Genomic DNA, 23,844 nt, shown 5'->3' with positions numbered 1-23,844 from the left:
CAGAACTCAGTGTGTCCATAGTTACACCATTGTTTCCCCTTGTTGAAATAGGATTTATTAATAAATAATAATAAAAAATTAAATTAGAAAAGAATAAAATTAAAGTTTAATATAATCAAAAAATTTAGTTAAGTTTAATGAATGGTCAAAAGGCATGAAATGAAAAATTGTGACTCCCTCAAACATAAGATATAAAAGGGAGAGAAGAGAACTTCATTTGGGGAAAAAGGAGATGAAGGAAGAGAGGATGGAGCAAAGGAATTAAGGAAGTGTTAATGGAAAGAAGATAAGGAAGTGACTCTTCCAAAGGGGCAGCAATGATGAAGTGTTGTGACACTTTTGAATGGTGGTAATTGTGAAAGGTTGTGAGCATTATGAAGAGGTGTGACTCTCCTCCACATTGGAGAATAGGGAGAAGTTTTCATTTGAGGAGGAGATAAAAAGGGGAGATCAATTTGAGGAATAATATATTATTTTCAAGGGAACAATGAAAAGAGATGACTCAATTCTTATGAAAGGTGGTGACCTTTCCACCAATAGAGTTTAAAGGAGAATTTATTCCAAGCATTGAAGGGGGCTTATCAATCAATGGAGATAATCAGTACAATTAACATCAATTCTCCTAAGAGAGCAAAGAACCTTCAGAAATCAAATGCAGATCGAACCATTCAGCAATAGCACTCATCCAAGAGAGTAGCGCTCAGCTTTCAAAGAGGGAAACAACATTGAATTGAATTTGTCCCAATTACCACAGCAGACTGAATACATAACCTGCAATAATTCTACAAGTATAGTGGGCAAGATTTAGTGTCCTCCCAAAAGGTGACATTATAGACACCTGAAAGTTGTTTTGCACACATCATCATCTCTAACCTTTATTGGATGATACCTTGACCGTGAATCAATCTTGGAGAAGTTTATTGCACCATGAGGCTCATCTATCAGCTCATTGATCTTGGGTATGGGGTAGCAATTCTTGATTGTTTTTTTGTTGAGGGCTCTACAGTCAATGCACATCCTTAAGGTGCTATCTTTTTTTTTGACCAATACCACAAAAGAAGTAGACGGGCTAGAGCTAAGATGTATATGTCCCATGTCCAACAACTCCTTGTTTGCCTTTTCAATCTCCTACTTGTACCTCCTAGGATGAGATAAGTTGTAGTGATGACAGGTTTCACTCCTTCCTCTAGCTCAATTCATGTTGAGAACCCCTATCTAATGGAAAACTTGGAGGATGTCAACATGATAAGACCTCCCATCCTTGGACGGATTTGTATCTGTAATCAAGCACTTTGCTGTGCAAACAACTTGATCTCTATGAAATCTCTTTTCATCCTCTTGGTTGAAACTATCATGGGACCCCTATTTGAAAGGCCACAAAGAACTACTTCGTGCGTATTTGCCAAGTGAGTGCAACCATTGCACTCCCTATAACGATCCATTTCACCAATGCCGATCACATAGAACTCATTGCATCTTGTGCTCTCCTAGATCAAATCCAACTGCTGAATCTTTCAGTTGCATGGAATAGTAAACCCATCAACTACTCTAACATTAAACCTTTCAAAATCTTTTGTCCTGAAACCCATCTTAGCCACCAATCCCTCATCAATGAAGTTGTGGGTTGCCCCACTATTAATCAAAATTGTCACCCCATGCCCTTGCAAGACTCCTCTAACTTGAAGAGGGTGATATCTAGGTGCTCCTAAAAGTGCTATAAGTGTGCCATCCAAATGCTCTCCTCCTTGATCCTCATGCTCCACCTCATCAACAACCTTGGGTTCAGATTCTCTTATCTTAGAATTTTCATTGGAAACCTCCTCAATGTAGTGTATTTGTTCCTTTCCCAAACACCTATGGCTGGGCTGCCATGGCTCTCTACAATTGAAGCATAATTTTTTCTTACGAAATTCATTCTTGGATTCCTCAACATTACTTTGTTTTGGGGCTAGTGATTTAGGTTGAGGGAAACACTTGTAAGGAGGCTTATAATGCTGAATTGATGGTGCATTCTTGGAGTAGAGTTTTTTATTTGTTACTGAGTCTTCCAAATTTAGGGCTCTCTTGATGGCCTCCTACAAAGAATTCAAATCAAATGCCCTTACCAAACCCTTGAATTTGTTTTGGGGCTAGTGCTTTTGGCTGAGGGTAACACTTATGAGGAGGCTAATTATGCTGAATCGATGGTGCTTTCTTGGAGTAGAGTTTGTTTTTGATCACCCAATCCTCCAAATCTAGGGCTCTCTTGATGGCCTCTTGCAAGGAATTCAGATCAAATGCCCTTATGAATTGTGCTAGCTCTCTGAAGTGAATCTCCGGATTTTTTCTTTCAAACCTCACCATCAATCTTTTGTTTGAACTCCTGTAGGGTAGTGATTGAGCCATGTCCTTGTGTCACCATGCCATGGTACTACCACTCATGAGCCACACCTTACATGTGACGTGTTGCAAACTTGATTGCTTCCTTCTCATACATGGGGTTTAAGAAGAAATATGTTTCCAATTTTTGCAACCAAGCTCTAGTTGTGACCCCCTTGGATCCATCATAGGTGGGTATAGTGATCTTTCCCAACCGAGATGTATATCTCCCCATGGCCTATTCTGATATCTTCTTCCCCTATGATGATCATTCCTTGTTTTCATATCATAATATTCCATGAATAACATGTCACAATGGATGGTAGGGTTTAGGGCACTATTTTCAGCATGATAGATTGCCATATCATCCTTGAATCTTGGTGGAACTTGTTGCTCTTCCTCAAATTGATCCTCCTCTTCTCGTTGCAAAATATTGGCTCTGAATCTTTTAGTTGGTGCATTGACTGAAACCCCATCATTGGCTGAGTGACTTGCTTCAGCACCATTTGGATTATATCTTTTAGCACTCCATTGTTGATTCAATCCTTTCGAAGTCATCACAATCTATGCCATAGACTCCCTCAAGGTGGACTGAAAGTCTGAAATTCTCTGACCAACTTTTTGTTTTCATTCCTAATGACCTCTTGGAGGTTGATCTCCTCATTCCTATCACCCATGACCTCTCCCTTTCTTTTTTCCCTTTGCTAGTACCTGATTTCCCAGTCTACTTTTCTGCATAAATTCAACATAAAATGATGAACTCTAATTTTTTAACATAGAAGAAAACTTATACTCTTGAACAGTTCAAATTAAGTAGTTTCAATCCAATAAATTACTGTGCATCAACTGCTTTTCACCAGATCCAAATTTGAAACTGTAGTTCCTAAAAAATTTAATCAATTAGTACTGCCAATGGACTGACCATAATGAGGCTGAGGACCTAGTGACAGAAATCCGCAAGTTTGTGACTGCTGTTTAGTAACCTACACTGAGATCTGGGAATAGAGGTACGATCAGATTGAGCAAACACCTTCAGAACTCTGTTTTGAAACACCTAGGGACTAGATAGATGTGCTGGATCTGTAGTGAAGCTCAGGCTAGTGCGGCTACAGCCAGATGTGTGGAATAGGACACCTGGATGCTAGGGTTTGACAGGAACTCTTTCAGATCTAGAATCAACATATGCTCAGTTAATTTGCTGTAAATTGGAAGTGATGATCCCCAAACCTGCTTATCGCTGAACTTGTTGGTCTAGATCTGGTTGATGATGTAGTTTGTCACTTCTTTGGCTTTTCTGATGAAGTCCTAAGCAGATAATATATTGGAGCTTGCTTGTTTCTGTTGGAGCACTTGTGGTATAGCCTTTACCTTAGATGAATGAATGAATGCAGCTGATAGACCATTGGTGAACGTGAGTGTATTTCTCTTTTAAAAGCATTTGACACTGGCTTGCATGGGAATACATTGTTGATGTGATCATGGAAGCGATTAAGGAGGTTGGTCTTATAAAAGTAGTGAGCCACTATTGAATGCCTTGGTATGAAGAGTTGTTGGATGGGTTATTGAAGCAAGTAACGGTCATATCTTATGCTCCATATGTTGTATAGAATCTATGATGATCTATTGAAATTTAGAGTTATTAATGAGATACCATGGGTGAAATGTTTATGCAACATGGTAAAAGAAATTAGAATGTTTGCAACTAACTACCACCTGGCTCAAGCTATCAATCGAGATTTCTCAAAACTACAAACTTTGAAGGTTGGGTAAACAAGATCTGCCACATGGATACTATGTTGAATCTGTATCAGACAAGCTTAGACTCGACAAACTTATTTCTACTTGAATTGTACTTAATTGAAAAACTTGAAAATTTGAAAATTTGAGAAAAACATTAAACATTGCAAATAAATTAATCCCATCCAGTTACTCAAATTTTCCTGACTTGGGAAAGACTTGGAAGTGTTTCAATTTTTCAAATTCAATTGCATCGATTTTGAAAAAGTCTTGGACTTGTATGAGACTCGCAAGTAGACATTCAGGCTCTCCATGCTTACCTACTATTGTTGAAATGTGGACATGAAGTGAAAGAGGCATTACATGTTATCATTTTCAATTCATTTGGTAATATTGAAGACAATCAAATACAATGGTGACAGCTAATATCAAGAGCTAAGATCACAATTTTTTGGTGGGACATGCTTGAAAGAGGAGTTACATGCTATGGAGGTCATTGACGTGGCAATGTTGGAGACATTCAAAGACAACAGAGGCAGCTAATATGAGGTCAATTATTCTTTGATGAAACACAGTGATAACAGGTCTATTTTTTTTGTCTGTATGTGTGTGATTGTAGGCATGCTTATGGGGTGACAAGAACACCCCTTTTTTATGAGGCTGTGTTACTAAATTGAAAATTTTTCGGAGTTGGTGTAATATTTTTTGTAATATATAAAACTTCCTCACATTCTTGTTAGTAAATTCAATACTGTTTTGCATACTTTGGCATATGTACTTAACCCAAGTACAATAGTACAAAGTACTTTGCTGAATTTGGAGGCAAGATAAAACTTCCAAAGAAGGATAAGGAGGTAGCCATGGGAAGCAATGATTTCCATAGTTACCCTAGACCCTAGTGTAACCTTTAAATCTTTCAGAGCAGTTTTCATTATTCAATAAAGGGTATGGAGCATTTTGTAGGGAAGATGAATCTTTCAAAATTGTGGTCCCCGTTATGGTTCCTAGACACCTGAGCTTCATTATATAGCCATTTGGACTCTTTCCCAAGTGGCATCTTCTTCAGTAGAAATTATAAAACAGAGACTAAGCACATTGAATGCAGTCATTTAGCAAGAAACAAGTTTTTGTCATCCAAATAAAATAATCTAGTGTATGTGCAAATGAACCTTCGACTCATTTTTTGCAGAAAATAAGAGTATATGGAAGGTTTAAATGACAGATAAAGATAAAACACTAAAACATGTTTATAGACTGGTATGCATTTAACTCATGGTGAGTTTTTTGACAATTTACAAACTTTTGAGACTTTCAATTACCTCCTGTCAACTAACTTATAACTGCCATCTAATAAATATCATCACTGAGTATGTCCTTAATTTTTGAAGACCCTCCATAATGGGTCATGCAGAAATGTCCCAAGTGCATCTCTAAACTTGATGAATTTATTGGATCTAAGGCGCTTCTTCAATATGTCAATTGTTTTCTGTTGAGTTGCACAATATTGCAACTCTATCTCACAAATGTTGATGAGCTACTAATATAATGAAAATGCACTTCAATATGCTTTTTATGTGTTTCTGGTCACTTAAATTGCAATCTGACTGTCACAATGAAGTATGACTGCTTCTATTTGAATTGACTGCAAATTGACAAGTAACTTTTTCATGAAATTGCTTCACAAGCCAGAAGGACAATAGCTATATAGTAAGCTTTAAGGGAGGAAAGAGCTATTGTTTTCTCTTTTTACTAGCCCTTATATCAACTTCTGTTACAATGACAAGCATATCCTACTGTATATTTCCTATCATTTGTTGAACCTGCCAATTTAACATCAATGAATCCATATCAGCTGAAAACAATCATTCTGATGATAGCAAATACCAAACTTAATGTATCATGATCATATCTCAGAATTTTATCTGTAGCTCTACAATGATATATCTTAGCTTCACTAATGAACATAGAAATATAGCTCACAACAAAATTGAGATCAGCCCTAGAGTAAGTTAGATCAGCCTGCCCACCAATTTCTAAGGAAACATCTCATTGGTCTTATGTAAGGGAAAATTGACTGATTTCTTTAGACCAACTTCGAGAAATACTTGCTGTTGAGTATGAAAATTAGTTCTTACAAAGGAATGCATATCTTCCTTGAGAACCAATTTTATAAACTACACTCAGATGAATCAACAGTTCTGAATTTTTGTGTAATAAAAATTACAAGCTGATTTATACAAAAATAAAATGTATTGATCTTAGAGAATATTTTGGAACTTTTTAGAAGCCTCGGCCACGAACGCCAGTGTGTAGCGCGGATGTTCTTGCATTGCGTTGTCATCTGACATATGCAAAACAGAAGCACAGAATGTCGACAACTTGTCTTCCATGTGTCTCACTTCAAGAAGGTACTGGGACAACACAAAACTCCATGTTAAGAATTGCCCCCGTTCAATGATTACGGCAAGTTAATTTTGGAGCCCGAAGCCATCCTTGATATGCGAGAAAATAAGTTAAGGAATAAGACTATTCCTAAGTATCTAGTTAAATGGAAGGGTCTACTTATAGAAGGCGCCACTTGGGAAGCAGCTGAGATCTTTGATTATCCAAATTTTAAATTGTTTTGAGTACAAGCAATCATGGGAAGGGCGAACCATGCCCCTGCCATAAAACATTCCACACAAAAACAAATTTCAGCCTCACTTTATGATAATCCCTGGGTGACAAGCATAAAAGCTATTTAGAGGCTGACTCAGGATTAATTTTCCCAGGGCGGACTCAGAATTAGTCTTCCTAGGCTGCAGCATAAATAATATTTAGATGACCGATGGAGCTTTTTACCAAAGGGCCAACTCAATAAAAGGTTATGGGGCAGCGATTGAAGTAATGCACCCTTTGTTAAGGGTTGTGATGGTAAATAAGGTGGTGACTATTCATCCCACTGTGGAAGATATAAAAGGTGGGAACCAATCTATTTGAAAGCTTCGATGAATACAGATCTGATTTGAATTACAAGGCAGTAAGCTACAGTAGACTATTATATTTCTAAAGTAATCGATATGCTATATGTTTGAATCCAATATTTAATTAATGTGTGAATCTGATAAAGAACAGATTAATTTATTTAATTAACTTGTCAATCCATCAAGAACCTTAGGATTAGTAACTATTCAATTGATTTTCCTACGGGCAATCATATATGGGATTAATAAGGAAACATGGAAGGGAGATGCAGTAGTACAGGTTCCCTCAATTATGTAGAACACAACAAGTTGATTTTCTTGTGGGTCAAGGGGGGGTTTAATTGTCTTGGATGGATGTTCTGTGCCCTTGGGCTTAGTTGGGGAGAACAGTCTCTGGGCATGCTATCATGCTTTCCCATTAAATTCCTAATATGGTTAGCTTTTGGAAAAAAACTATAATATGGATCCAAATGCATAGGAATCATTATGATCTTTTTGTTTGATGTTAATTGATTATTTCTCTAATTTCAATTGCTATTATGTAATTTAGTTAAAGAAATACTCTTTTAAAATTAATTTTATTATTGGAATTGTTATTTTTGGGCAAAAATCAGGTACATCCCCAATAGGGGAGATCACATACTTTTGTCTTATACTTTTGTGGTATTTCAGTATCTGAAATTTTGCATTTCATTAGGGCTATACTCCTCACCCAGAGCCTTTTCATTCATGTTTCCACTTTGCTTCATCAAAAGCACTAGGTCAAAGGTTTAAGCAAAGTGATAAAATCCTGAATTACTATTCAAATTCAGTGAATTTTATACTTCGTTTCTTAAAAATTTCACCTCAAATGCTTTAAGAGAGCTCATTTTCTTTTTCTCCTATGGTTGAATAGTACCACTTGTGTGTATTATTTGCTAGCAATTTCATGCAAATGTGTGAAATGGAATGGTGATGGATCTGCAAAGAGTTGGCAAATCACAAGAGGACACAGCAAATGAAAATGGACAGGTGTGAAGAAGCTAAGAAGCAAGACGATTGATCTTATGTACATCTGGTGTGTCATCTCCAACAAAGAACAGTATAAACTTAATTTCAATCATTGTATTTCATTGTCCAAAAAATCACTTTTGTGCCATATAAACTTCTAAAAGCAATGCTAGCCACAAGTGTAGGGCCACAAACAACATAAGTTATTTCAAACAACTAGAACACTATAATAAGAAATGTGGAAACTTAAACAAATAATCTTTCTGAATCCCAAATACAAAGTCCGTGTGAAAACACACCCATTGTGTGGGAAGCCAAAGCACACAATGAAAACCTTGCTTTGCAAATGACCAAAATCATTTCTGATGATGATCATCTTTGTTGTTATTGTAATGATCATTTAATCTATACACTCTTGTTGAGAAACATGATTTTCTTACATTGCCATTTTGTTCTGAGCATTTCAATTGCCGCCCCAAATAAGGTTGTTTAGATTTGACATGTGTCTCGTGTCTAATGCAAAATCCAAATACAAATAATAGCTTCTGTAGTCACATAAATCTGTCCATTTTAATTAAATGAATATCTCGTATTTATTTGATTAAAAATCCACTAGCTATCAGTTAATTAAATTAATATTTAATTAATTCATCTTCAAACATTCTCCTATTAATTAAATAAATTATTCAATTTATTTTAATTAATTAATTCAACCAAATTCACAATCAATTAAATGAATAAATCCTATTTATTCAATTTAATCCCCTTTCTTCTTTTAAATAAATTAAATAAAACATTTATTTAAATCATTTATCCCCCCCACTTGCATTTTCCTACATCTCCCACTTGCCTCCTAAATCCCTTTCCTAAATTCTTCTAGAACCTATCTAATCCTAATCAATTAGCCTAATCCATCCCCTAATTATTGTCACATTCTTAAGCAACTTGGAGTCACTTCTCAAAGATTTCAAAGTCTTTGAAAAGCATTAAATGCTTGGTGTGTTCAACAATCTAACCTCTAAAGTCTTCCAAACCACTAATGGCTCTTACATGACCATTAATGGCTCTTACATAACCATTTATGGTTAATTCAACTTGCACCCATGTGTCTCCTTAAACATTTATTGCTTTGACCATGGTTATCCCTTTTGCCCTTGCACAAGAGTTTATCCATTGGATAAAGGCTTTATTCTTTGAATAAAGAATTTATTCACTCAACCCAACCTTGACCTTAACTCTTAAGTTAACTCTCAGGTCATGTCAAACATTTAATGCTTATTCCCTCTCTTCTCAACCTATCTCACATTGACACTAGTCATCCTGGGATTGGGTTGAAAGTCCTCACATGGATTTGATTTCATTCAATCCTGACCCTTGTTGAGATTACTCAATCTCAACCATCCATTGCTCCATTTTTCCTATAAATAGAGCCCATTTCTTCATAATCCAGATCTTGAAATTTGTATGCATCTAAGTTATAGTGAATTTTAGAGAGCATTTAGCATAAATCACTAATATCTTGTTATTTTGGCCTAAAATAAATCATTTTAGCATCATAGCATCTAACATTAGCTTTTATTCACATTTGCATAGCATTTTAGAGTAAACATTTCAATCTTGAACCTCCATAAGCATCCATAGTGCAAAAAGCTGCTGAGAGCTACACTAGTTTGGAACTTGGAGAGGAGAGAAACAAAGGAGAAGGAGCTAAGAGCATGTTAGGAGGCATTTGGAGATGTCTCGTTATATTTACTTTCCCAGTTAAATATTTCTTCATGTTTTTAGTGTCTCTTTTGATATGCCCGCTTAGATTAGTTTTTGGTTGATTAACACTGTTTCTTGTGTTTTTGTGTGTTATACGACCACAGGCTTAAGTCTAACCATTGCGTATTTTGCAGAGCATCAGCTTCCGTCTATGAAACAGAATTTTATTTTTTTTAATTTTAGAAAAAATAATTAAACTGAAACATGATTTTTAACATTACCTCTGCTGTGGGCTGCCTGCCTTTTGGCAAGAACAATCTTTTCCTGACAGTTTGGATTTCTCAGCTTTTAGAAAATGTTGTTTGGGTTATCCTTTCTAAACCTTCCAACTTGGAACAGTCAGAAAAATGAGATCTGGCACTATGACAAAATATAAATGCTCATTCACTGTAGATAGGTAAAGAACCACTCAGATGCACGACAGTTATCCCCTACTATGTCTGGGAGTCAACTTGCATTTTGATGTTGTTCTGCTCGCTCAACAGCTGTCGAGCCACAACCATTTTCTCACTCAGAAATTGATGATCTGGTATACCTACTGAGGCCTATTCTTCTTGATGACGTACAGAAATAGGCAGTTCAGAAAGTTACAGAAAGGTACAGTTTGTGGAATTACAGGGAGATCTGAAGTATGAGATACATTCAACATTGTTATTTTTTAAATTACATATTAGGTACAATTGCAAAATTTTAAGCTACATCATTTTGATTGTCATATATTCTATTTGAATGTAAGGTAAGTAGTGTTTTACATCAAACAAAAATCATTGATGCATGATGAATTTGTTTTTGTTCTTGGTGGACATGAACTGCTTGATGGAAGGGCATCCATAAAATATTTTCCAACAAACTCTGGACATCATATTTACTCAAGAATAAATTTTTACAATTCCTTAATAATAATTTATTAATTAGTAAAACACTGACTGGGGTAGAATCCTTTTTCTTACAAGGCTGATCAATACTGGTAATAATAGGTGTTTTCGGTTTTGATTGCTTGTTTGAAAGTAAATCAAGTCCATGCGCTGACTTTTAGTAAAGCTTTGAGGTTATAGGTGACTCAAGTGTGGGCATCATCTTCTGTGGACATCTCTTTACACCACAGTTTTGTAAGTGCTACGTGCTGTCATTTTTCTCCTTGTGGACAGTAAAGATCTTCATGTCCTCGTGTTGCTATCAACATGTTCTGGCACTTTGTCAATATTACTGCAGCTAGCATTGGTTGTATCACTCAAAATCAGTTAATGCTTTGTTGTTAGGAAATATTTTCATTGCTAACCTTGCTTTATTGAGCTATAGTTCCCAATATCCTAAACATCATCCAACTTTTTGTTGTATATCTAGTTGTATTTGTGTTTGAGGCTCTATTACGATGCTCATATTGATCGAGAATGTTAATAAAATCTCAGAATGAAATGTTTCTTAAATCCCCTTGTTACATATTTTCCAAAGAAGTTATTTTTGTGGAATTGTGCATTTTTTTTGTTTTGAGGATTACTTCAACTGTTATCACTTTTAATGACATTAGATTCCAATATCCATTATTCTTAGATTTGCTGTTTCTGGCTTTAATTTTTGTAAGAGTTTATGCATTAAAAAAAAAGAACATTTCCGATCACACTCCATGATCCATCAGGATGAGAGAGTGCTCAAGGAGAAGGAGAAATGGTTAAGTTGCAGACAAATACACTCTAAAAAGGATGGGCGGGGAAAGGGGGGAGGGGAGGGAAGGAAGTACATGGAATTCAAAGTCTGTTATCACTATTATTATCCACCACTTTTAATTATGATGGTATACTTGCAGTATAGTTTTATGTCTGATTAATTTATCATTCTATCTTGTTAAATCCCTTTTCAATTTTTTTACAAAGCTTTAATATTCCAGGGGCAGTTCTACTTCCACGTTTGCATAGTTGTTATCTAAGGCCTTGATCATTTTCGGTGGTGTTGCAATTTTGAGTTTGCAGCATTTTCCAATGGTATTTGTGAAACCATGGCAATGTATTCTTCCCTTACATCGTTCAGGTGTTCCAGAATAGATGCCATGTTCGCTTCAGCTTAATTTTTACAATTTTCTTTATGCATGTTGTGGACTTGCACTGATTTTTGATTTGTCCTTGGATACAAATGGAAGGAATTATGCCTTGAGTATATAGGTGTTCACTTTTTTAAGTTTGACTCGTGCACAGCTGTGGTTCTTAAACTTGTTTGGTGCATTGACTGGTCAAAGTTGGAATTTACATTTCATATTTTGAACTAGCAATGTTATTTTTTCTGTATATTCTACCGATCATTTTGAACGAAGTTTAAGATACTTGGTTCATGAAACCGAGGTGTGTAAGATGTTTAATCATCATGATTTATTGTAGTTGTACTTGATGACTTATTGTAAAGTCACGACCTCTAGATTAACATGGCCAGTTCAAGCACGATGCTAGGTAATTGCATCACCGTCTATAGTGAAAGAGAGAAGAGCATATACCCACCTTGTCTGCATAGAAGACCATACAATAGCACAGAGGATCTGATAAAATGATCATGTCTTTCCAAAGACAAGTCCCTTAATAAATAGCATCTGGAACCTCATTTCAGATGGAATTTGGCAATTTCTGATATATTTACTGCCTAACAAGCCAATTCATAACTAAATGTTCAACAACCTGCGTGAGTTTTCCCAGGTATTTTATTAGATTAAATTTTGTGGTTAGCGTCTTGTTCAAATTGGGATTAGCAGATAATGTTTTGTTTCATTGGTCCCAACTGCATTAGTGCATGAGGTTGGTCGATAATATCAATTCATCTGCATTAGTGCATCAGGTCAGACCAATTTTGAGATATAGTCTCATAAGGCAACAGATGTGCATGGTTTACTTGAACTACCTTAACAGAAAATAAATTTCCATTTACTCTTCGACTATAAAATAAATTTGTGAACAACAATGCACCCTCGAATTGCCCATCTTTTCCTCCATCAATCAAAGCTTTTGTTGAGAATATTAGATTGATTAATCAAATTAGTTGAATATTATAAGAGGCAGAAGAGATGTTGCTTATTGTATGTAGTCAGCAAGTTATGATATGTACAGTATTGCATTGTATTTTCATATTATGCAATGTCTCGTGTTTAATTAAAGAAAAACAATATACTATGAAGAAAAATCTCGAAGAGATTGTATTATTGCTTGTAGCGAAAAGTTATATATGGTGGATTATGTATTTTACTATTTTACTATGCTTTATTCTGTAGGTGCTCTTTTGATGTGAAACATTTTCATGCTTATTACTGGTAAATGTCTTTACAGGTTTTAAACTTGATTGTAGAGGATCTATTCAAAGGACATCCCATTTCTGACAGAAAACTGAAAGAACTTTTGGGTCACACACCTCTGCAAGTGGTTGCCGGAGCCTGCCTTGGAGTGCTGGTTGGATATCGATGTTCTCAGACCTGCTCTGTTGTGTTCTAAGAAGCGGTGAACTTGAAATCTGGATTCTTTGTAACATTTATGTAAATTAGTGGTCAGCTACAGATACATTCATTTTAATTAAGATATGGCCTATCGTTCTTGATTTAACTGTTTTAAGAATTCTCATCTTTACTCCCTTTAAATCTTTTAAACTTTAGTCTTTACGTGGTATGGCTTATTGCCTTTAACTACTACTAGTATCTGAAATATGAATGAATTGAATTTGCAGAATACTTGTGCTCGATAAACATATATGCTACATATTCCACATAACCCTCTGCTGTATGCAAACTGAAATGGTTTTGGTTCTGTTCCTTGTTTGGCACCTAAGCGTCTTGGGTTCCTCAGAAATGCCATGTCCTTCCCAGAAATGAATTAGGATGACATTGCAAAGGGCCTAATGTTCCAGGATAAGCTCATGGTGGTTGTGTACTGAAAGTTGAAAAAAACTAAATAAATAAAACAGGAGATAATAAGCTTAGAAATTATCGATGTTAGTTTGAATGGAGTGTTTGTGAATTTTTGTTTATTCTACCGTTGATTGTGCAGATAACATTACTGTTACAGTTATTTTACTTAATATTTTGGATGTTTTGTATATGTTTTATGTATGGATGTATATCCACGACTCCAAAAAAAATTAGTGTTTTGCATACCAAAACCCAAGCTCAAACCTATGCCCACATATCTGCTTACCCAAATAGTTACTCAAAATCTTGGAACCAACACCTATTTGGGTTGGTCAAACCCTTTATGCAGGTATGCAGATGTGACAAATTTGGGCTTTAATCATTTGCAGGTGGGAAAGGTGTTTTTTTTGATAGAGTATTTTCATCCATAAAGCCTTTTTAACTATCTGAGCCTTAGGCTGAACTTCTTTGGCTAAAAGTCAAGGACTGAGGGGTATCCATTCCACCAAATTTACCCAGGGCACGATCCAGCTTTATCCCTTATGATGATGGAGCCTTGCATTCAACAAGACTTGATCCCTGGTTGGCTCATTAAGAACTATTCAACTTCACCAAGGGCCCATTGACGAAAAGGTGTTTTTGAATGATAGACCCCTTGTTCTCAATTTGCAGTTGGGGAATTTTCCAGTTTGGGAGAAGCACATTCATTCTTTGTGAACGTTGTAATAGGAAGCACTAATGGCTCTATGGTGGGAGTTTCCCTAGTGACCAAGGTTTGGACTCGGATGATCTTGAAAATTGGATGCATCCCTCAGCATTAACAACACAAAATTCTAAGATTCCCTCCCTAGCAAACCTAGCTTCATGTATAGATCTTTCTGCACAGCAAAGATTTTGTTGCTCCTAGGAATTTGGAGTACTCCTAGATGTTCGCTTTGGCATTCTTGGATTTTTTTTGACACTAAAAGATAGTGACTCAGTGGAACATAATTCCTCTAGATGGATGTTTTTCTTGTCATTCACTATAATCAGACCTATAGCTATGCTAGTTAACCAAAGCAGAAGTAAAACTTAGCTGAAACATCTCATTCGTCCCATTTGCATTGAGTTGTATATGGAGACAACAAAAAAAAATCGTCGAAATCTGATGTACCGTTTAGGATCTGTGGGTGTGTGAAGTCAGCTATAACGACTACTGGTATGCTTCGCCTATTAAACTATTGTCTTGTAAAAAAATGTCTCTGAGAGAAATTCCTTGTTCGATTTTAGGATGTAATCTTTAGAATAAAGTTATAGTTTTTGTACATTGTTTATACAAACAACAAAACGAGTCACCTTGGTATATGATTCTCTTAAAGTTGACCATGAGGGTTCTTGCTACATAAGGAGAAAGTTCTTTTCATACTATTAGCTTAATTATTTGTATGTTGTAGCTTTAGACTACAAATTAAATGGTAGGCTAATTAGTATTTTGAATGTTAAATGCTAAACTTTGTCTTTGTTGTCTTAGTTTTCATTGTGATTAGGTATAGGTTGTTGCATTATTTATTAAAAATAAATCAAATTTGCTTCTTGGAATAAATAAAAGAGCAATTTGATTCAATTAATTAGAAAAGATGATAATTATAAGAGAAAATAACATGTCTCGCATAAATATCTTAGATAAATTAACGTTATCACAAGGAATAAACAATCTGACCAAAGACACTGTTAGAAGTACTAATGCTATTCAATAAATGTTAGAATTTAAAATAAATAAATAAAAATTTACCAGCTTTATGGTTGGTGAAGATAATGTGCCAATAGTTGCCACTAATATAATGTTGGGAAAATAGTTGCCACTAATATAATGTTGGGAAATTAGGACCTATCAAATAAATATTTAAGGACTAATAAATTTATTGTTCTGATTCACTTCCATGATCACATAATTGACCTTTGCATCCAGAGTCTAAACTTTGTGTGAGGTTTTAAACTTAGTCTGCAAATGTAAACTTAATTGTTTTTGATCTTTGGAACCTATTTCCTATAATGTTTGCAACCTATATCTAAAGGGAGCGGTGCTAATAGACACCACGTAGGAGCTTGCTACACTAGGATTATTCTCCTTGGTCAAAGTCATATTACCAAGTCAATAGTATAAAATACTAAGTTGTCAATACAATATACTATAAGTGCCAATGCAAATGTTGATATTGCACTTTTATAATGATGAAACTTATAGTGGAGTTCTTATGCTAGGTTCACTAGATGATTTCTCAAATGAATTACAATTTTGTACATTTATACAACCATCTAGTATGCAATTTGAGATGTGTGAAGACGGAATTTAGTTAATATTAGGTTATTTGCCAACTTTAAGTGAAGAATACACCATTTTTTAGACTAGCCATTGCATCAAGATCAAACCTCTTAAAATGGATGCAAAATGAAGGAGCAAAATGTACCGTATGCATTTTCACCATTACTTTCTTCTCATACTTTGACTTGCATGTGAACTACTATGAAGGTTCATGTTTTAAAGTAAAACAAATAGTCAATATAGAAGTAAATATTCAGACACTTGTAAAAGGGAGACACATATGAGCATGGATTCTATTTACACTTGTAAAAGGGAGACATATATATGAGCATGTATTCTATTTACTCTCTTTGCTATAATTGCTCTATCTTGAAACCTCCAAGCACAAAGAAAAATTTCCAATGAGTAGCATTTGTCAAACATCTAAAAATATGCATAACACAATTGCTAACACTATCCATAGAACAAAGGAGGTAAAGTGGATATTCTTCTAACAAAAATAAGGATGTTATTTAGAATAAAAATAATAGAGCTTTACATAGTATAGAAATATAACTCCATCCAGAAAAAATAAAGTATTATCTAATAATAATAATAATAATAATAATAATAATAATAATAATTAAAACCATGAACCGATGAGTACAACTATAGTCATCAATTAATTAGTGATGTTATATCTACTCCTCTAGTTGGTTTTATACAAAGGACACAAGGACTTGAAGGAGAGGACCTCCAAGCACAAAGAAAAAATTCCAATGAGTAGCATTTGTCAAACATTTAAAAATATGCATAACACTAAGCACACAAAACCTTTTACCGGAATGCATAAACCAAACACCGGAATAACAAATATATCAATTAAGCATAAACATAAACCATAAACCAAATACCATGCATCCACAACACATAAAACCAAGATTTGTACTTGGAAAACCTGGTAAAGGGAAAAACCATGGTGGGAAGCCTACCCACAGTCAGATGATACTTCTGTAGTAAGTATGTGACTACAATAAAGGGGCCTGCACATGCATGAAGGCACACTGCCTAGAGCGCACTGCTCATCACAAAGGAGCCTCACTGACTACAACCTAAAAATAAGATTGAACTGGAAGAATAACATCTCTTATGTCTGAGTACAGTTCCGGTTAAGCTCAATACCAAAGGTCTTAAACCTTTTATACAAACCCAATTCGATCACCTATGATCGACCAAAACCTCTGCATATGATTACAACTTTATTCGCACACAGATAATCCCACAACTCTAACCATTTTGTGATCTACAAAGAGATCTTACATCATATATATATGAACCCAAGACCTAAACAATTAGGTCGACCACCTAAAAGATAATACAATAAATCCATTACATAAACCCCCAAACCAATGATAACCCAAGTCGGCCCGAGGCCGAAACATCATCCAATGAATAAATCCAACTGGTAACACATCGGGAGCATCCACCAACACGTTACATAAATCGGTCCATAACCTAATAGAATAACACCAAACCTAAAATAGGTCGCCATAAACCGAATGCAACACCACCAATCAATTGGAACACGAACATGATAACCATCAGCATCTTGAGAACCTTCTAGAAGCCGCACCAACACCACTTATCAAATCTGTCAAAAGTTGTTCAACAAAGCTTTGCTGGTAAAACCCTTACCAGTAACCAAAAGTCTTACTAGAACAAATGATAGCTTCCGGATCACCAAATCCCGAACCAACTGAATGAGATGCACACATGAATAACATGAATGACCGAACTAAACCAATTCCACCAATCAAAACAAATCAGAGAATACTAAAGATGATTTCCAGATCAACATCACAATCCAACAACTCTACCGGAACCCGATAGACAACCAAAGAAACTAGTGTTGACATCAATGAAAAACATCAATGCAACACATAATCAATTCCTCCAAATAGACAACAATCTCCCCCTTTGGCATTGATGGCAACAGTAGATGTGAAAAAAATCCAAGTGCCAAGAAATGTCAAACAAGTCTCCCTCAATGGAAGACATCCAACAAATGATATAACAATGAAGCTCCAAAACAATTAACCAAACTCCTCTTGTGATTGATATCTCTGTTAAGCTCTATTTTTCACATGTATATCTCTCCCCCTTTGACATCAATGCTAGAAATCTGACATAAACATCAAAGAAAAACATAGATCCTCTGAACCACACAACTGACTACTCCCCTTGAGTAGTAGCACCAACACATCAATCCAGAATGAATGATAGCTCTGATAAATGCATATCGAACTGATGCCAATCAACATCACTTGAGTCTCTACCGGAGGGGCAAAGACCCCCAATCTATCTCTAAAGTACTCAAATGATTCCTTAGGCAAAGGTTTAGTGAAGATATTTGCAATTTGCTCTTTAGTGTTCACATAAACCAATCTGACTTCATTTGCTTCCACCTTCTCCTTCAAAAAGTTATACTTGATTGATATGTGCTTAGTCTTAGAATAAAATACTAGATTCTTTGATATGTCAATAGCAATAGAGTTATCACAGTGAATAACTACTGGTTTATTGCAATCTACCCTTATATCCTTCAACATTTGCTTCATCCATAGAATTTGTGTACAGTTAGTAGCAACAACAACATACTCAGCTTCAACAGTAGATAAAGAAGTACATGACTATTTCTTGCCGATCCATGAAACAATTTTCTTTCCAAGAAAGAAAGCTCCACCGGATGTGCTTTTCTAGTCATCTACATGTCCATCCCAATCTGATTCTATATATGCACATAGTGTAAAATTATCATCTTTAGGATACCATAAACCATATTCAGTACTTCCTTGTAAATATCTGAAAATCCTTTTCACTGCACTCTCACGATTCTCTCTAGGATCACTTTGATATCTTGATACAATACAAACTGCATTCATTATATCCGATCTAGTTTGAGTCAAATATAACAAACCTCCAATCATAGACTTATACCTTGTAGGATTTACCAGAGCTGATATATCTTTCTTTGTCAATTTCTCACTTGTAACCATTGGAGTACCAACCGGTTTAGAATTTTCCATACCAAATTTCTTCAACAACTCTCTAGCATACTTAGTTTGACAGATGAAAATACCTTTATCAGTCTAAGTAATCTGCAAACCTAAGAAAAATCTCATTTTTCCAATCATAGACATCTCAAATTCATACTTCATATTATCAGAGAATTCCATACATAACTTTTCCTCACCTCCAAAAATGATATCATCAACAAAGACCTCAACAAACAATATGTCATCATCAGTGATCTTATAATACAAGTTTTTGTTAGCATTACCTTTAGGGAAACCAAGCTTCAAAATATATTTGTCCAATCTAGCATACCAAGCTCTAGGGGCTTGCTTCAATCCATATAAAGCTTTCCTCAATCTGCAAAGTCATCTGAAAGTGAAAATCCATCAAGCTGCTCAATGTAAACTTCCTCTTCAAGATCTCCATTTAGAAATGCACACTTAACATCCATCTAATAAACCTTGTATTTCTTATGGGCAACATAAGCAAAAAATAATCTCACAGCTTCAATCCTAGCTACCAGGGCAAAAGTCTCATCATAATCAATTCCTTCCTTCTGAGAATATCCTTTACAGACCAATCTAGCCTTGTTCTTCACAACTTGTCCATCTTCATTCAATTTATTCCGAAAAACCCATTTAGTTCAAATAACATTCTTATTTTTAGGTCGAGGAATTAAAGTCCATGTGTTGTTCTTTTCTATCTGATCCAATTCCTCTTCCATAGCAATCATCCAACATTAATCTTTACATGCCTCAACTACTGATGCTAGTTCAATTTGAGAAATTAAGCATACCTCTTCAACTGCCAACCTTCTTCTGCCATCACTCCTTTTCTTTTGTCTCCAATGATCTGATCTTCTGAATGATTCAACCTTATATACCTAGGAGTATTCTGACTTTTTGTTTCTCTGCTCTGATCTTCAGTTACTGTTGAATTTTTTGATACTGCTGGGGTAACTAGTTCAACATTCTGTTTCGGTACAGGTGTTACCAGTTAAGTTATGATCATTTCCACTTCCGGTTCTCTCTCATAAGTTCTGATTTGACCGCTATACTGCTCATCCATCTTGACATTAACACTCTCCACAATTCTCTGCAATCTTTTGTTATAACATCTATATGCTTTGCTTTCATTTGAATAACCAAAAAATATCCCTTCATCACATCTAGGATCAAACTTTCCAATGGAATAATCTCTTTTGATATAGCCTTTACTACCAAAGATTCTGAAATACTTAACTGTAGGTGTATGACCAAACCATAACTCATAAAGTGTCTTACCAGTGTCTCCTTTGATATGAACTCTGTTGAATGTGTATACTGCCATGCTCACAGTTTCTCTTCAATATATATGAGGCAAATTAGCTTCCATCATCATAGTTCTAGCTGCATCCATGATTGTTCCGTTCTTTCTTTCCACAACACCATTCTGCTGAGGTGTCTGGGGTGCAGACAACTGTCTCCTTATCCCATTTTTCTCACAATAATTGTTAAATTCACCGGATGTGAATTCATCACCCTGGTCGGATCTTAAGCATTTGATCTTCAACCCTGTCTCTGTCTCAACCATAGTTTTAAAGATTTTGAACTTTTCAAAGGCTTCAGATTTCTCCCTTAGAAAAGTAACCCACATCATTCTAGAATAGTCATCAATGATTAGCATGAAATATCTATCACCCTGAAAGCTTCTTATTGTAGCAGGACCACACAAATCAGTATGAATAAGATCAAGAATATCATTAGATTTTTCTTGTATACTCTTAAAAGAAGTTCTGACTTGCTTACCCATTTGACATTCCTTACATACTGGATTATAAGGCTTCACAATCTTAGGTATATCTCTAACTACCTTAGTTGAACTGATCTTTACAATGCAATCAAAATTTACATGACACAACCTCTTATGCCATAGCCAACTCATCAATATGTGCAATCAAACATGTCTTCTCACTGGAGTTCAAATGAAATATGCTACCTTTAGTTTGAGTACCGTCTAATCCGGATCTGTTGATGATTTTGCATTTTCCATCCTTGAACTGTAATTGAAATCCCTTATCCACCAATTTTCCTACACTCAAAAGTTTATGCCTTAAACCTTCTACATAATAAATATTATCAGTGTTATTCTTACCATCCAATGATATAGTTCCTCTTCCTCTGATCATGCATGCTTTGTCATCTCCAAATCTGACCAGACTTCCATCAAATTCTTACAAAGATAGAAACTTCCTTTTATCTCTAGTCATATGATGTGAACATCCACTGTCTATCACCCATTCATCCTTGTCTTCAACTTTAGCAGCAAGGGCCTTATCTTCATTTTGAATGACAGGTTTCAGAGCATCTTCCTTGATAGCTAAGAATACCCAAGCTAAGAATACCCATTCCTTTCCATTGTCGGATCCACTAGCTGAATCTTTTGTCGGTTCATCATCAGAATCATCAGTCACACCTTCCTCATCAACATAGTAGCATGATTTGTCTTTGTTCCTCCTGTACTTATACTTGTTCTAATATTCATGGTTAGGCCTAAAAGATCTTCTATCTTTTCTTCAAATCTTGAATTCCTCTCAAGACATCTAGATGCAAAATGACCTATCTTATTGCATGCAAAACATTTGAAAGGTGATTTTCCTTTGTACTTACTTCCTGCTGGACCTTTAGGTACTCTTCTAGAAAATAGGGCTTCAAGTTGCTCAAGATCTTCATCTTCTTTCTTCATATCCTCCAGTTCCTTCGCATATAATGCTTTCCAATCACTTTTGCCGGTTGATGATGTAGATGCATGAAAAGCAGTTTCTATCTTTGTAGCTCCTTGAGGACCAAATTCTTCAAGCTCAAAAGCAGATAACTTTCCAACCAGAATATCCCTATTGACATAAGTGTTATACATTGTTCTTAGTTCATTAATTGCAGTAGCCTTCATCTTGTAAGCCGGTGGCAAAGCTCTCAATACTTTAGAAACAATCTCATCTTCGCTCAGAGATCCACCACATCATTGAATTCCCATGACAATTTCATTGACTCTTTCCATAAAAGAAGCAATTCTTTCATCTTTCTCCATTTGCAGGTTCTCATATCTCACCTGGTAACCATCAAGTTTAGCAATTTTAATAGTAGGGTCACCTTCATTCAGTTTTTCCAACTTATCCCATATAGCTTTTGTAGATGATTTTTCTGTTAATCCCATTACTTGCTGATCATAAAGGGTGCTCAAAAGGGCTTCTCTAGCTCTGTAGTCATTTTCAATGTTCTTATCCAAGTTTTCCAAAGGAGGATTGCCAGATTCCGGATCATAAGGAGTATAGACTTTCTAAGTGATCTCCCAAATCTCCTTGCTAAGACATCTCAGATGAGTCTTCATCCGAAGCTTCCATACTTTGTAATTTGTTCCTTCAAGCCTAGGAATGTCCTTCCGATAAGCAATTGAAGTTGAATGATTATTCGCTATAGGATCTTCCTCAAGCGGTTAAGCTTCTCTAGAGAGGACCAAGCTTTGATACCAATTGTTAGGATAACCGGTGGACAACTGAGAAGGGGGGGGGGGTGAATCATTTGTCAACAGATTATGAAACTTTAAGCACACAAAACCTTTTACCGGAATGCATAAACCAAACATCGAAATAGCAGATATATCAATTAAGCATAAACATAAACCATAAACCAAATACCATGCATCCACAACACATAACACCAAGATTTGTACGTGAAAAACTCGATAAAGGCAAAAACCACGGTGGGAAGCCTACCCACAGTTAGATGATACTTCTGCAATACATATGTGATTACAATAAAGGGGCCTGTACATGCAGGAAGGCACACTGCTTAGAGCACACTGCTCATCACAAAGGAGCCTCACTGACTACAAAAGATCTCCAGACTATAATCCGGAAATAAGATTGAACTTCAAGAATAGCATATCATATGCCTGAGTACAGTTCCGGTTAAGATCAATACCAGAGGTCTTAAACCTCTTATACAAACCAAATTCGATCACCTATGATCGACCAAAAACTCTGCATATGATTACAACTTTATTCGCACACAAATAATCCCCTAACCCATGACCATCCTGTGATCTACAAAGAGATCTTACATCATATATATATGAACCTGAGACCTAAACAATTAGGTCGGCCACCTACAAGATAATACAATAAATCAATTACATAAAACCTGCAAACCAATGATAACCCAAGTCGGCCTGAGGCTGAAACAACATCATCTAATGAATAAATCCATTCGATAACATATCGGGAGCATTCACTGACACGTTACATAAACCCGTCCATAACCTAACAGAATAACACCAAACCTAAAGTAGGTCGCCATAAGCCGAATGCAACACCCAATCAACTGGAATACGAACATGATAACCATCAACATCATGAGAACCTTCTAGAAGCCACACCAACACCACTTATCAAATATGTCAAAAGATCTTCAACAAAGCTCTACCGGTAAAACCCTTATCGGTAACCAAAAGGCTTACTAGAACAAATGATAGCTTCCGGATCACCAAATCCTGAACCAACTGAATGAGATACACACATGAGTAACATGAATGACCGAACCAAACCAATTCCACTAATTGGAACAAACCAAAGAATACCGGAGATAATTTCTAGATCAACATCACAATCCAACCACTCTACCGGAACCTGGTAGACAACCAAAGAAGCTAGTGTTGACATCAATGACAAACATCAATGCAACGCATAAAGAATTCCTCCAAATAGCCAATAGTAAGATGTGAACATGCAAGCATAACTAGCAAGACATAATCATGACGGCTCACAT

The 23,844-nt window shown here is 35.7% G+C and overlaps 1 protein-coding gene across 1 annotated transcript in view; it reads left to right on the top strand.

Annotated features, from left to right (window-relative positions):
- Positions 1-13,384, top strand: part of LOC131044254 (uncharacterized) — a 31,416-nt gene extending 18,032 nt beyond the window's left edge. Inside the window, exon 2 of the mRNA XM_057977550.2 lies at positions 13,115-13,384. Within this exon, the coding sequence (XP_057833533.2) occupies positions 13,115-13,276 (162 nt within the window). The 3' untranslated portion in view covers positions 13,277-13,384. The remainder of the gene's footprint in view (positions 1-13,114) is intronic.
- Positions 13,385-23,844: the final 10,460 nt, after the last annotated feature.

The sequence above is a fragment of the Cryptomeria japonica genome, chromosome 3 (assembly GCF_030272615.1).
Source record: "Cryptomeria japonica chromosome 3, Sugi_1.0, whole genome shotgun sequence".
NCBI classification, from domain to species: domain Eukaryota; kingdom Viridiplantae; phylum Streptophyta; class Pinopsida; order Cupressales; family Cupressaceae; genus Cryptomeria; species Cryptomeria japonica.
This window is presented reverse-complemented; position numbering and strand designations above follow the sequence as displayed.